We start from the raw sequence: 14,905 nt of genomic DNA, 5'->3' as shown, positions 1-14,905 counted from the left end.
GTAAGAATGAAGCAAGATATCAGAAAATATTCTGAGAACAAGAAAATGTTAAATGACTTTATAAACGATGAGAAAAATGAATACCTTGGACCAACTATCATGCTGGACGTTTTACATATTTTATTTCTTTGAATCCTCTCAGTACCCTATTGGAGATTGGTATCTTTTGTACTACTTTATAGGAGGAGGAGATCATAGAAGAGACAAGCTAAATGACTTGTCTGGTATCCTACAACTGTGACATTGTTTTTTCTCCTCTGGGGCCCTGGTCTCTCAGTGGCATTGTCCCAGAGAAACCAGGGATGTTGAAAATAATTGTAGTCAAAAGTCATAAAGTCATCTGGTCATTTAGCATATCCTAGGCAAGTGATGAATACGTTGAATATATCACTACTGGAAATTCTCCCAACACCCTTACGAAGAAGGTGCTGATATCCCCGGTGACATCAAAAGAGACTGAGTGGCCTAATGTGACAAAACCAGGACACATAGAAGTCAACTGATAGAAAATGGAAAAAGAGAAGGGGGTGCTTTTGCTGAAAGCCATCTGGATGGTTGGCACAGGTTTAGGAATTTTAAACATTGAAGTGTTAGTTTGAGGTCTTTCTCCTCCAGAGAAAAAGCAACTCTCTTCTTTTCTCCCACAGAACTGAGTCTGAAAATACATATAACCAAATTCAATTCCAGTAAACAAATTCCAACAAAAACTGCATAATTAAGGCTATTTTTATGATTAGCACCATTTAGTTTCCCTGAATTTACCAGAGCAAACATTGCTACAGCAAAAATTACTGCTAATGGTTGAACCTAACAACAAGAGAAAATCCCCAAAAGGGTCATTTAGGCCCCAGCTGCAGCTGTGCTTCACTATATTTCTTACTTGAAAGCTGAGAATTAACAGGAAAATCAGGCTCTGCTATGCTGTGCAGATGTGGCTAAAACTGTATTAATTTATTCAGCAAAGATTTGTTCAGTGCCTACAATATGCCAAGCAGTGTGCTGGCCACACTGGGATAACAGGGAGAGATTATACCTGGCACTCTGAAGGAGCTTAGAGTGAGAAGAAGTTGTTGGGAGGAGGCAGATACAGGAACAGCCAAGTGTTACGAGTGGTGTAAGGCATGTCATGGAAACACAGAGGAGTGGATTAGAAGAGCCTTAAGGCAGCAGCTTCAGAGGATGTGCTAAGTAGATGGATGCTCATCTTGGACCACTGCAGCAGGAGGGGGGTCGAAAAGCTAGAGCAGAAGCCTGGAAGTTTTCTTGGTCTTCAGTAAAAGCTGGTACCTACTCTAAAACTGGGAATACAAGAAGAGCAAGTTTAGGGAAAGGAAGGGTTTTACTTCAGAAATGACCATTTTGCTTATACGGTCTTCTAGGATATTATATGTATGAAACCGAAAGTTAGCAAATGTCTGGTTACACGATACAGATTTGGTGAAGCTGTAGCATATTGCTGTTGTAGTCTGAGTACCAGCAGTGATCTTGTGTTAACACTCTATAGCCACCATCTAAATTAATCTTATGACAACCTTGTTATACTAAGGAACTATTTTTATCCTTACTTTATAGATGAGGAAACTGAAACTTAGATCTGAAAGCTAACTTTACCACCATCAAGAGCTGGGAATTGAACCCAGGCCTAAATGACTTCAAAACCATGATTGTTTAATTGTTCTCCACTTAACTCACCACCAGGACAGATACTATCTGTTCCTTCTGTAAACCCAGTCTGAGATCTACAGCCCTGCTGAATATTCAGGGCCCTAATCTGTCTACATACTTCTGCTTCCAGCAGAACCACCTTTCAGGGCAGAACTTGTCAGCTGCACTTATTATTGCAATTATTTACTTTAATAAAATATTGTATGTTCTGATGGAATATAAGTATAAAGGAAGTTGTGTCTATGAAAACAAGATAAAATGCTTTATGAAGAATCCGTAAAGACTGGTATCTCAAGAAAATTAGATGTGAGAAGGAAATGTAAAAGAGACAAACCATAAAACCCTAGAGGAATTTTGCCTTGCAAGTATCTTTTTCATCCATTTTAAAACACTATATTAATTCTATAGATTATATGCACTGGTCTGGTTTATGTAAGAAAGAGTGCATGAAACATCAGTCAGCGTACCTGGAAGCCAAACGTTTTATATGAGACTTCTGTGCGCTTGCCCAGGGTGAGCATGTTATGAGAGAAAAGAAAGGACAAAAACTTTGGAGCTCACTGCAGGCAGGTGCAAGTCTTCAAAGAGAACCGAATGATAATGTTCAAAGAAGTCGAGGGTGAATCTCAACACAACAGGATTATGCACCAGGGTTTTTGGTTGGCGAAAAAAAAAGGAATGTATTTCCATCTCTTTTTCAGCGAAGCTTTAGTTCTGTATACTGCAAGCAGCCTAGGATGGAGAAAAGAGCATGGGCTTTAAAAGATGTTAGATGTGTAGCTTCAGCAACATGTCTAATTGACCTGGGTACAGTCTCTGAGCCTCAGTTTCCTCAAATTAACATGGCATGGTAATACCTGTATCAGACAGTTTTTAAGGAATGTACAGTGTTGGGCACATAATAAGTTACCAGAAAATTACTATTCTTTTTTTACCCTTTTTAGGGGGCTATTTAAAAGAACTATTCTTGCCTCATTTAAATTGTATTTACAGGTTGGGACAAAGAACTTTCAAAAGTCTCTGTTTACTTGAAAGATACTGAATCTTTCCAGAATGAAGAGACAAAAAGAGAAGGATCCAGATAACAATGGAAATACTTTGTTGTAGCAATGTTTTTTGTACAACATTGCCCATCTTCTCTGTGAATGTCAGATTCAATCCAGTTTAATTCTGAGGCCTATGAAATTCTGCTAACATATCATTCCATGTAATTTATTTTATTTGCAGATTAACCATCAAAGTAATGTCCAAGAAAAAAGAATCAGAAGAACATATATTCTAAATCTACTAAATGTAAAATTTTAACCTCTAGATATTTATGAGGGTCTGTAGCAAATGCATCATTTATTCTAAAGCCTACTTAGGATGGGGATGGTAAAAGATCAGCAAGAGAGAATGAAACAGAAAATTTCTAAACACTCTATCCAGAGCCTCCAGTAAGTAGTAAGTAGAATTAAGACAATGAAAGACACATGTTGTCCTCAGGATGCTTGAAAGTCTAATTAGAAAGAGAAAACATTACTAAATGGAAAGATGAAATGAAAGATGTAAAGAATTTTAGCAAAATTGCAGGTAATTTGGGTATCGAGGAGAGAGACTAGAGAAGTAAAAAATAAAATAATCAAAAGAATTCTGAATAACTTAAATTTATGGAGATAATTTTGATAACTCGAATGGATAACAAAGCTAGAATTATGCTTAGAAGTAAGAATTACTTATATTGTATATACCCTAAGCCTATTTTCATTATAAGGAGTGTTAAAAACTGTGACAGAATACTACCTTCTTAGCAAACGACTTTGCAGTGCATTTTCTTGATGTTCCTGAAAACTTCCTTAGCAGGTTATAAATATTACCAAGTAAATGCAGTTGCCATTCTTGGATTTCTAAAAAATATTTCTTAAGATCCTATTATATGTCAGGCCCCTTCCTAGGCACATATTTATATTCATTCCCTTAGATATGGTGAAGAGGTATCTATTTTCAAGTTGGCAAAGGAAAATCATCAAATTATTGGTTTCAACTCTTACGTTTCGAAAGTGCTACATTGTCATCAGACTTTACCTTAAGATTTTGTTGTCATTCATGTTACTCATCAAATTGATTCGATATAGAAGTGAATTTTGTACCCCTGGCGTAGGCCTTCGTAATAAAGACATGGCTTTGCTGCTAGTTAAAAACAAGCACATAGTTTTATATCTCTAAATGGAAACATTCAGCAAAGTGTCTTGAGATTGTATACCTGCCAGCCTTGCTACATTCCTGTTAACATCACTGGGATTTATAAAGTACCCATTAGTTATAAATATATATATATTTATATATATATATTTGAGATGAGTTAATTTATATATATATATATATATATATATGATGAATTAATTTACAGAATATCACCAAAAAAAAAAATACCAAGTCTGGAATCAGAGTCCTTTTAAGATTTGTAGGATCTAATCATACCAGCAAATGGAGGCGATCTGGAACCAACCAGCCCCTGCTGTTCAGCTACCTTCCCCTGCCAGTGCCAAAGGCACTCAGAATGGTGTTTACAGTTTAGACATATTCATACTGGTTCCTAAGGACTCCTAGGGTTCCAGGTACTGAGGAGCTATACAGGATCAAGATGGAGGCCATCTGCCTCTTTTCCTTTTGGTCAGTGTCTCTGATTATATTTGGGGGGAAAGGGAGTTCTAACTAATGTATAACCAGTTTGGAAAATCACTGCTCTGTATGAAATATCCTGAGCTCACTCCTATACACAGATGCCCCCAGAATCACAGTCTTCATGGTAATAGTCTCCATGTGGGGAAGAAGAGTCTGAGGATGCTGAGGATCCTTTGTTCATCATGGTCAATGGCCCCCAAATTCCTTACTAGAAATTGTGTCTACTTCTGGGCACTGCAGTTTAGGAGAAATGTGGAGAACTTGGAGAGAAGTCAGAGTCCAGGCACAAAGACAATTACAGAGAATAAGACCTATGAGGAAACTAGAATTATTTTACTTTGAAAAAGAGAAGTTGGATTGGCAATTTGGTAATGGTCTTCCAGAGATTAGGAATTATGGCATTGAGGATAATGACTGGATTTCCTTCATGTGCAAACAGTCAAGGAAATACAGTTTCAGCTTTAGCAAGAAGAATATAGTGTGGAACCAAAAGAAAAAGTAGCAACCAGGTGTTTAGCCTCTTTAATCAAAGGAATAGATTACCCAGTACACTATTTATGAAAATTTTTAAAGGCAATATGAATTCCTCTGTGTTATGTATTAATGTAATTCTACCTGAAAGAACAGGGGTGAATTAAATGAACTTTGTTTTCCAACCCTGTGAATCAGTGATGTATCTTTAAATTATATCATAAGGTATAGAGTTCAAACAACTATTTTGAGTTACAGTCTTACAGCCTGATGTTGCCAGGAGAGAAGCTACTTTCTAATAATGTTAAGGAAGTGAGGAGTGAGGAGGAATATTTATTCCAGGGGTCATGAACTCAGATACCTACAGGGCATGAAGCTAGCAACAGAGAATGATGGAGTTAAGGAAGCTGTCATGTATTAGAAAGTCCATGACCCACGTAAAGGGGCAGCCACTGCTGACTCTGGCCAGTTGTTATGTCATAATGTACCTATGTCCAGCAGATCTTTGGCTTTCTCAAGAAAAACTGGAAGTCTGGAATCTTAGGTGAAAAAATTTTTAACAGTGACAAAATGCTGAGATTTATCCAAGTAGTACTGTACAGGCAAAGCATACACCTGTGTTGGCTGTATGTTAGAAAACTTCGGTTTAACCTTTAGGTCACTAGTTAACCACCACATTAGTTTACAAAAAAAAAAAAAAAAAAAGCAGATCTGATTGAACCCTAAAGCTTAGGAGAATTAATCTACTCTGCCTTTGTAAGGCTTAATTAAGGTCCTTTCCAACTCTGTGAATCTTTTGATCTCCCCTTCCTCCTTCACCACTTCTCCTTATTGGATGACTTATTCATTACAGGTGGTGGGAATTTAAAGGAATTACTTATTTCTCTTAGCAACATAAGTATCAAATACTTAGATTGAAAATAACTTCTTTACCAAAGATACTGCTGAGGCTGTTAGACTTTTAGAAATGCACTTACATACAGCATAAATGTGTCACTTTGGATCTTTGAACTAATGTTTGTTTATAACATTGGCTGCATGAGGCATGCTTGACTTAAAAGCCTACTTACCCTATTACCATTTGGTGTCATAGTTTATTTCTCTTTTATAAAATATTGTAAAATAAACCACCTCCACCTGGGTAAGGACAGCTAGATTTCTGAAATCCCCTTCCTTTCAGACAGGAGACTATGCCACAGATGAAGAGGAGGATGAGGTAGGACCTATTCTTCCTGGCGGTGACATGGCCATTGAAGTCTTTGAGCTGCCTGAGAATGAGGACATGTTTTCCCCATCAGACCTGGACACAAGCAAGCTCAGTCACAAGTTCAAAGAGGTAGGTTGCTAAGCTGCAAAATATTTTTCTATAGCTGTCCATTTCATTTAATTAAGCATATACTTTTGTTTGAAAAGTGTATTAAGAATAATCATTTTTCAAAAGAAATCCTTTTAATAAAAGATTGTCTTGAATCTCATTGAATTTCAAGGCAAAAGTTAAGTAGATCTCATTCCATAATCATTAGTTTAAATGCTTATTTGTCATAGTGATAGTCTATAACTTGTCATTTCCATAATTTCAAGCTGTAGTTTAAAGGTGCAGCTTTCGTGACAAGTTGAGGTTTTATTTTTAAAATTTGATAAAAGTTTCCAGACCTGGTGATAAGCTCTCCTCGAAGGCAGTGATTTCTAAGGTTTGTTTTTTTTTCCCCAACATAGACAAGGTTCCAACAGGAATTAGATGATATACCCAAGTGGTTTAATTGAAGAAAATTTAATAAATGAACTTTGAACAGAGTTAACAGAACTACCAAGGGATGGTGCAGTACACAGGGACCGGCAGCAGCCGGAAGCTGTTACCATCCTTTGGCTTAATAGGTAAAGAGGGAAGGAGATTACCTTTTTTGAAGGAGGGCCATTCAATGTCTGCAGCTTTGTAAGATGCAGCCACTGCTAAAAACTGTAGCCTGAGGGCAAGGGTGATAATTTACCAAGACCCTTCCCTCCTGCTGCTGAGGCATGCCGTCCGCCTGACCCACCTGTCCCACCTGTCCCACGCAGGGGAGCCCGAGAGGGCAAATGCAGACAGCCACACAAACTCTTCTTCCAAATTAACTTCTCAGAACCCCAGCATGTGAAACAGCAACAGTGATGAGTGGGTCCCCAGGCATTTTATTCTTCATTGTTTTATGCAGCATCCTCCATTGTTGAAGACAAGTATGTCATTATTTACAACCTGCCCACAATAAACCTAAAGTATGGAGGCTTGAAAACCACTGTTCTGTGGTTGCAAGTCTCTTAGGGACTTGACCACTTGGAAACAGTATTCTCCTATTCATGAGAAACAAGGTTGATAATTGCAGATTTCTAATTTCTAATTTTATTTATAATTTCCAATTTTGATGTATTATAAATAGGTCAATTCTATATGTTCTGATGTTATACCTAATATGCCTAATATATTGACTTACCTTTTTAATTCCCTGTGACAAATTTATATTTGTGAAACCAGTGTCAAGGTGAATGTACTTTTCAAATAAGTTTTTATTAAATAAAATAACTTATGTTCATTATAGAGTTTTGTAAAATACAGATTTCTATAAATGCCAAGACAGTACTAATTATCCCAATATTATGTTATTTGGAATTATATGGTATATATACTTTTAAATTCCTAGTCTTGATACTTAAAATTGTATTATTAGGATTTTCCCATGTCATCAAATATTTTTCTATAAATAATGCTTATTCACTGTTTCATCTTATGCATCTTTTATAATTTACTTAATTCCTGTTTTGGAACATTTCCTTTGTTTCCATGTCTTTTTAAATTATTAAAAATAATATTGCAGTAAATATCAAAACAAATTCTCTTAGTAACTATTAGATCAAAAAATATGAATATTCTGGGGACTTGTACTTAATGGCACATTGCCACCAGAATGGCTTTTCTTGGTGATATAGAAATTTATGTCACCTAGTGTGTTGAGAGTGCCCATTTCTCTTCCATGTATTATTATTAGTCATGTTGAACCATTTCCATTTATATAGTTCATAGAGTCCTTGAGGCAAAACACATGGGTTTTTCATATGATTTATGATTATTCCTCATTCTAAATCAGATACAAACATCTTGGTGGCAATGAAGTACACTATTATTTAATGGTCAGAGTTCCCTTACAGTAGAAGTAGCAATGCATTAGGACCACTTCTTTAAAAGACTTTCTAGATTAACTGATATTTTCAAAGAGCAATTCAGAAAAAGAAAGTTCTTCTGCAGGAAGTGGCTGGTGGGAAGAAGTGGTGTAATCTAGGTACCTGTTTCTCTGCGGCTCTGATTTGGCCCAAGAATACATACTATCTAGAAGAGTAGATGAACTGTTTGTTCTTTAAGAAATCTTCCTTGAATATTAAAACTCTCAATCCAGCTTTGAGGGAGTGAGGACAAGGTTGTATACCCTGGCAGAATCATATTATGTAGCTCTTCCTTGTTGCCAGGTTAAGTATGACCTCCACTCCTTGGTAGATAATTGAGCGGGAAGGATGGTACACATTCTTTTATGGAAGCTAAAGAACCCCCAAAGCAGAAATAGTATATGGAAGGTTATATCCTCCATTTTCTGAATTGAGCCAAGAACTCAGTTCTCCATAAATAATTGTTTCAGGGGGGACACCATTATGTAGGTAGCTGCATGATCTAGACCAGGGGTTGGCAAACTATGGCCCACTGGCCAAATCTGGCCTACTGCCCTTTTTTTGGGTAAACAAAGTTTTATTCACACATAGCCATGGACATCCATTTATTTATTGTTTGTGGCTTCTTTCATGCTACAGCAGTAGAGTAGTTGCACAGAGATCATATGGCCTCCAAATCCTAAATTATTTGCTGTCTAGTCTTTCACAGTAAATGGTTGCTGACCTTGGTACAGGCTGCTGCATGATCTGGATCCTTTCTATATATCATTTCTCATTGCTTTTTAGCCTGAGTAACCAAATCTGTTGTTTTAATTTTGGCTTTTAAGAACTGACAGTTTGTCATCATCTCTAAAGCAGGTAAATACCACACCATTTCTCTTCTAATTCTTTTATTCTCCTTTATTTTGTATTTAGCATATGAATATATTCATTTCTTTAGGAGATTGCCATTGCTTATCAACTGTGTGGCACTCTGTCACAGCATTTATATCTTGTACTCTGTCACCATCAGTGTACAAGCAATTTGTTGATGTGATTAGCATACATGCCTGGTTACTGTACAGTACTAGATATTTTTCACAGGATTATGCACAAAACCTGAAGTGGAAGTGGAAAATGATTTTGTGTTGGACTGTGTAGAAAGTCTTGTATTACAGAGGCTTCTCATAAATACCTTATTTCAAGTAAAAGTACTTGTTATACTATTATGATACTATACTATACTATAAAGATACTATTATGTATCTTCATATTTTATGTAGCTACTAGACTCTAAGCTCTTCTGTATTTGCTGAGTATTGTATCCATGGGCTGCACAGTTCTTGGAATACAGTTAGTAGTTAAATCTTTGGTGAGTGAATGGTATCAAGCATATCCTGGAATTTGTTGTATAATACAAGCCAGCTACCTAATTTAATTTTCCCAAGTGGTTGCCAAGATGGCTAACGCTTTTATTAAATGCTCATTTACCCCTTCCGTCTGGTTGAGGTGGCGTTATTACCTACAGTATTTGTGCCTTTACACTCTGGACTGCGTCTGGCCTTCATATTCTGTTCCTTTTCTCTTTCTTTGGTGCAGTATTGTTAGAATATATATAAAACATTGGTGGAATAAATCAGATCCTTCTAACTCTTCTCTTCAGAAACTCCTTTACTTTTCAACTTGTTCAAGAAAACATTTGAATCACTTTAATTCCCTGAAAAAAAGTATTTGCATTTTTGTAATTACATTAAACTAGTACATTAACTTGCAGAAAACTGGCATTTTTATCACATTGACTCATAATATGAGTTTATGGAATATATCTGTTTAATTCAAGTCTTTTTTTCTGACCCTCTCTAAAATTTTATAATCCCCTCTATTATATGTGTTCACCTATAAGTAATAGGAAATCTTAACTAGAGTGGATTAATCAAGAGCTGCCACAAAGGTTATATTAGTTCCAATATAAGTAAAGAAGTTTCGTCTATTTTTTGATTTTTAGGAATGACTTATAAAAGAGACTTAATGACTTGCTTAAAATCAAAATCTCTATTCCCTGAAAGTTTATTATCACTCAGCTTAAAAACATCTGCACCTTTGTGGAGGAAGATTTTAAATACTTTTTGATAGCTATTACTCTTTCCAAGTTTTTAAGTTTATCTTGGGCCAATTTTGGTATTTTGCATTTCTCAAGAAATTTATTTCCTCTAGGCATTCATATTTATTAACTTATATTTTTGATACAGTTTTTAAATACTGAAATCTTTAATATCTATAGTTACCTTTTTATTCTTTTCCTTGAGTATTTTCAATTTTTTCTTGTGTTTTCTAGAATTTTTATGTATCATGTTAGCTTTCATTTCTGTTTTTTCTTTTTAAATTAAAAATACTTATTTTATTATTTCCTACCAATATCTTTATTTTTCCCCCCTTTTTCTTTTTTGGTATTAATCAGTTACACTTAGTACATTTATTTTTGATAACTTTTGCATTCTGATAAGTGTATTTAAAGCTATAATTTTTTCTGAATATTGCTTTAGCTACATGTCACAATTTTTTACATTTAGAATGCCACTGCCAAAACTTCTTTGGGGATTCCCTCTTTAACACAAGGATTATTTAGTGGTGTATTTTACTTTCCAAACATATCAACTTAATTTTGCTGTCCTTTTGAACACTCTGTTCAGAAAACATATGGTAGCTATTTAGAATTCTCATGACTTCTTTTGTAGCTTAATTCATAAACAGTTGTATTTAAATATCCCTCATGTATGCAAAAAGCACAGGTATTCTGTGCTTGGGTATGAAATTTCTGTGAGTGTTAAATTTATATAAAAAAGACTAATAATACAAACACACATGTCTTCTCTGTAGCATGGTTTAGATGTTGTCTGCTTGATACACTAATTCTGAAAAGCATGTGTTAAAATGGGAAGCTACAGTTATTCCTTTCTTCCTATAATTCTGTCAGTTGTAGTTTTATATATTTTAAATCTTTGTTATTACCTGCATATATGTTCAGGATTATTACAACTTCTTGATTTATTGTAACATCTCTCTTGTTCCTTAGGATGCATTTACTCTAAATTCTGTTTTGTCTGATAGTAAAAATTCAACACTGGCTTTCTTTTGCTTCACGTTTGCTTCACAGCATCTATTTCTTCTATCTCTTTGTTTTTAGCCATTCTGTATCCTTTTGTACAAATCTCTTTCCTTCAGTCTGTCTATTCTTAAGTCTTACTTTTATACTATTCTGGGAGGATTTGTCAGTTAATTGGTGAGTTTGCACCATTTATATTTACTTTAATATTAAAACTTACATCTGCCACCTAATTTCATATTTTACAATTTCCATACTTCTTTTTTTTATCATTTTACTTATTTGCCATTAAATACAACAAAATTTCATCTGCTGCTTAAAAGTTATACAATTTTATTCTGTTCTTCTAGAGCTTACCCTCGAGTAACTTCGATTCAGGCTTAGGAAATTTCCTCCCAGCAGTATAGAAAGCAGATCAATAGCTATGTCTTTACCATTTAACAAAATAGTAGCCACAGCATATTCTCATCTACCTCTTTTCGCCTCTCCAGGTTTTTTGTATCTCAGGAGTTCTAGTTAAATGTATTTGTAGGTATGCCTTTTACAAAATAATTAATTCCAACTGAACTATACTTCTTTCTAAGTCTTAATGGGGTTTTAGTGCTGCCCTGATGTGAATTCACCAGCGTTCTGGGGTTGCTGCTTTACCACAGGGCACCGAAGTTTAAGCTAGTGGCCAGGATGTCCAAATTTAGGGGCAGTGGAATAGATTGTCCTTGGTTTACCTCCAGATGCAGGCTTACCTAGGTCACGTGTGAAATATTAAAAATTAAATAGCCTGCTGTCTCTCATTCCTGGTTGCTGACATTTTCCTGCTTCAGATCCTCATTTTTTCTAAATATATCTGGAAACACTCGTGTTCTGTCTCTGAAGAGTTTCTCACAGGCTTTTTTGTTAATCGTTGAATGAGAACCTGAAGTCCATCTCCTTTTTCTCTCTTTTGGAGTCTCCAAAGTTGAATTCAGGAGAGGCAGAAAATAGCTTTTGTTAGTTTGTTAGTGGTACTAAACTGGAAGTTTTTCCCTGCTTAATTCAGTCGTTTCCACCGTTGTTATTTTATTAATTCCATCATCCTGTAATCCTGGGGAATGTTTGATTTGTCTTATTTTAAATTCTTGCAGCAAATGCTTAATTTATTGTAATACTTTATTGTTTAAACACAAAAGCACTTAAAACTATGACTCTCCCTGATTAGACCTTTGGCCATGTATTTTAGTTTCCATGTGCTTCTTGTTATCATCATTTTGCAAGTAGTCCATATTTTTTTAATTTTTACTGTTTCTGTTTTCTCTTTGACTTGAATAATTGAGGGAACAGTTTTTAATTTATAACTTTTGTTAATGTTTTATTACATTGTGGTCAGATAATGTCTTTTCAAGTTGAGTTTTTTTAAGTAATGCTTTTATTGTAGATTAATAAATTATTTATGATAAAAGTGATATTATGTGTTTCGTACCTTCTGTATCCTTATTCATTTTTCCTATTTAACCTAGTAAACTGAGAGCCATCTAGTAAAATTTCACCTCCTAATTATATTTTGTCTCTAACAGCTTTGATTATCTATTTCAATATTATATTGAAAGTACATAAAATATGACTTAAAGATTCTTTAAGTATGCTTTGTCTAATGTTAATAATCTAACTGCTACATTTTAAAATAGTTGCTGGATAAACACACTAGGACATTCATGTATACTTCCTTTTAATATGAATATAATTGTAGCACTTTATTTTATTGTAAATTTTTAAAATATCATCTTGCAGTCTGCATCTTTTAATAAGAAAATTTAGCACTTTAAATTTATCAGTATAATTTTCAAGGTATACTTGATCTCACCTTATTTTACGCTTCTTTTTTATGTTTATTGGTTTTTACTGAGGATTATCTTCAAGTTTTTAAAAAATGTTATCTAATGATTTCTATAATTTTTAAAATTACGAACAAAAATAATGCCATCTGAATGTTCCATATAGAAGTTTTGATAGAATCTTGGTTTCTATGACAAGATTGTTGTTTGAGTTTCTCACAGTTTAAAAAACTTAAATTTTTGTTAGCTTTATAATAATATATACAACAGACAGATACATTCTCAATTTACTCAGCTTCAACTGTTATCCCCTTTCGACCAGAGTTTGCTAATTAATTCTTAAGTTCTGGATTTTTTCTCATTTCTCAGAGTAATCTTTTTAAAGATTATTAATTTATTACATTAATTTTATTAATAATTAGTTCATTAATAATCTTTAAATCTTTCTAATTTATTAAGTATTCATGGAGAATAGAGTTTTAATGAGCTTCCCATCCTGAGAATGGGTTGTTCTAATTATTATGACACAGGGATGATTATTAGCTGGGTTTAGTATTTTGATTCACAACCTTTTCCTCTGAAAATGTTGTAGGGCAAGCTTCGTTGTTTTGAGCTAACATTGCATATTGTAAGGAAAAGTCTAATGACAACTGACACTTAGATGCTTGTGTAACTTTAACCTTGTACTTTAAATTTTTTATCACAGCTTCTTGAAACAGGCCTCCTTTCATTCATTTTTTTCCCTTCTAATCTGTGTTCCTTGTTTTATGTTTGTGTTTTGTTTTCATTTTGGTCTATGAATATTTCATTCAATTTTTGTTATTTTTTGGGTTTCTGTTTCTTTTCTAGAAACACTGTCTTCAGTATTATCTTCTTATCTTTTTTTGTATTTTTTTTTTTAGTGTCTGGGATTGTTCTCAAATGGATCCTCTCGTATCAGTGATTCAGTTTTCTGTAGCATTGTGTATGCTTTTAACTTCAAATTCGGGTATGCTCTTTAGCACCTCTGACATGACTTAGTTCTCTTACTACATTTGTAGTTTCCTTTCTCTGCACTCGTTTCTTGTGCTCCGTCACTTTTTCCTCATCCTGGTATTCCATATAGATGCCCTAAAATATCTTTTTGTTTGTGGGATACATCATTTTCACAGGTTTACTTACTTGAATTTTGTAGCTGATATTCTCTTTTCCTTGATCTTAAGTGTTTAGTACTTAGGGTCGGTTTTGCCTCTGTCTCCTTTATTTATCTTGAAATGAGACAAAGAACTTTTGTGTATTTAGCCATTTTTTAAAATTATGAATCCCATTTCTAGACCTTCATATCAGGAGGACATATCCGTGTGCCTAGTTTCCAGCCTGGTTACTACTTTCTGGCAGCCTGTCATCTAAAGCAGTTCTCTATACTAAGGTGAGATACTTCCAAAAATCGCCACTCAGTTCTCTGAGTTAAAGGGAAGGGAAAAAAGCCTATTCCCTGCTCTTAAAGAACTTACTACGACCACCATGGTCTATATTTTGGGGTTCTGCCCCTGAAAGCAGGCAGCGTGCCACTCTCAGCCACCTTCCTACATTTTTTTCCTCATCTAGCAGTTGCTTTCTGAATGAATACAGAATACCGAGATTTAGAGAAACTGATCTAAGGACAGCTCCCGGGAAAGACAGTAGAGGGTACCCAACTTGCTTGTTGGATAGACTTTGTATCTCAAGCAATCAGTGAGAGGGGCACAAAGCATCTCCCTGTCTTTGGGGTGAGGCTTGGATAGGTTTTCCTTAATCCAACTTCATGAGTCTCTCATATTCTAGTAAGAGTTGTTTTTAGTTTCAGTGTCAATTTTGTTGTGAGTTTTTCTTTTTGAAGTGATTTCACTGGAAATTTATAGGGAAGAGGAAGAGGCTGAGTCAGAAGGGCCTGTCCAGTGCTTCCCTCCACTGTTCCTCCTGAGGAGCCATGGGTATTAGCTCCCAGTAAAAATAGTTCTATATTTGTCTTGAGGGAAAAATAGAGTCTAAAAATCATGTCCTT

At 34.8% G+C, this 14,905-nt stretch overlaps 1 protein-coding gene across 5 annotated transcripts in view; it reads left to right on the top strand.

The window, feature by feature from the left end:
* Positions 1–14,905, top strand: part of PPP1R9A (protein phosphatase 1 regulatory subunit 9A) — a 259,617-nt gene that overhangs the window by 191,863 nt on the left and 52,849 nt on the right. For all 5 annotated transcript variants that reach the window (XR_012074487.1, XM_015242041.3, XM_072964969.1 and 2 more), the window contains exon 7: positions 5,981–6,136. Coding sequence is in view for 4 of the 5 variants with exons in the window: in XM_015242041.3 (XP_015097527.1) it covers positions 5,981–6,136 (156 nt within the window). In the remaining variant the exon portion in view is untranslated. The remainder of the gene's footprint in view (positions 1–5,980; positions 6,137–14,905) is intronic.

The sequence above is a fragment of the Vicugna pacos genome, chromosome 7 (assembly GCF_048564905.1).
Source record: "Vicugna pacos chromosome 7, VicPac4, whole genome shotgun sequence".
NCBI classification, from domain to species: Eukaryota; Metazoa; Chordata; class Mammalia; order Artiodactyla; family Camelidae; genus Vicugna; species Vicugna pacos.
The sequence above is the reverse complement of the archived record's forward strand: the minus strand, read 5'-3'. Positions and strand labels throughout refer to the sequence as shown.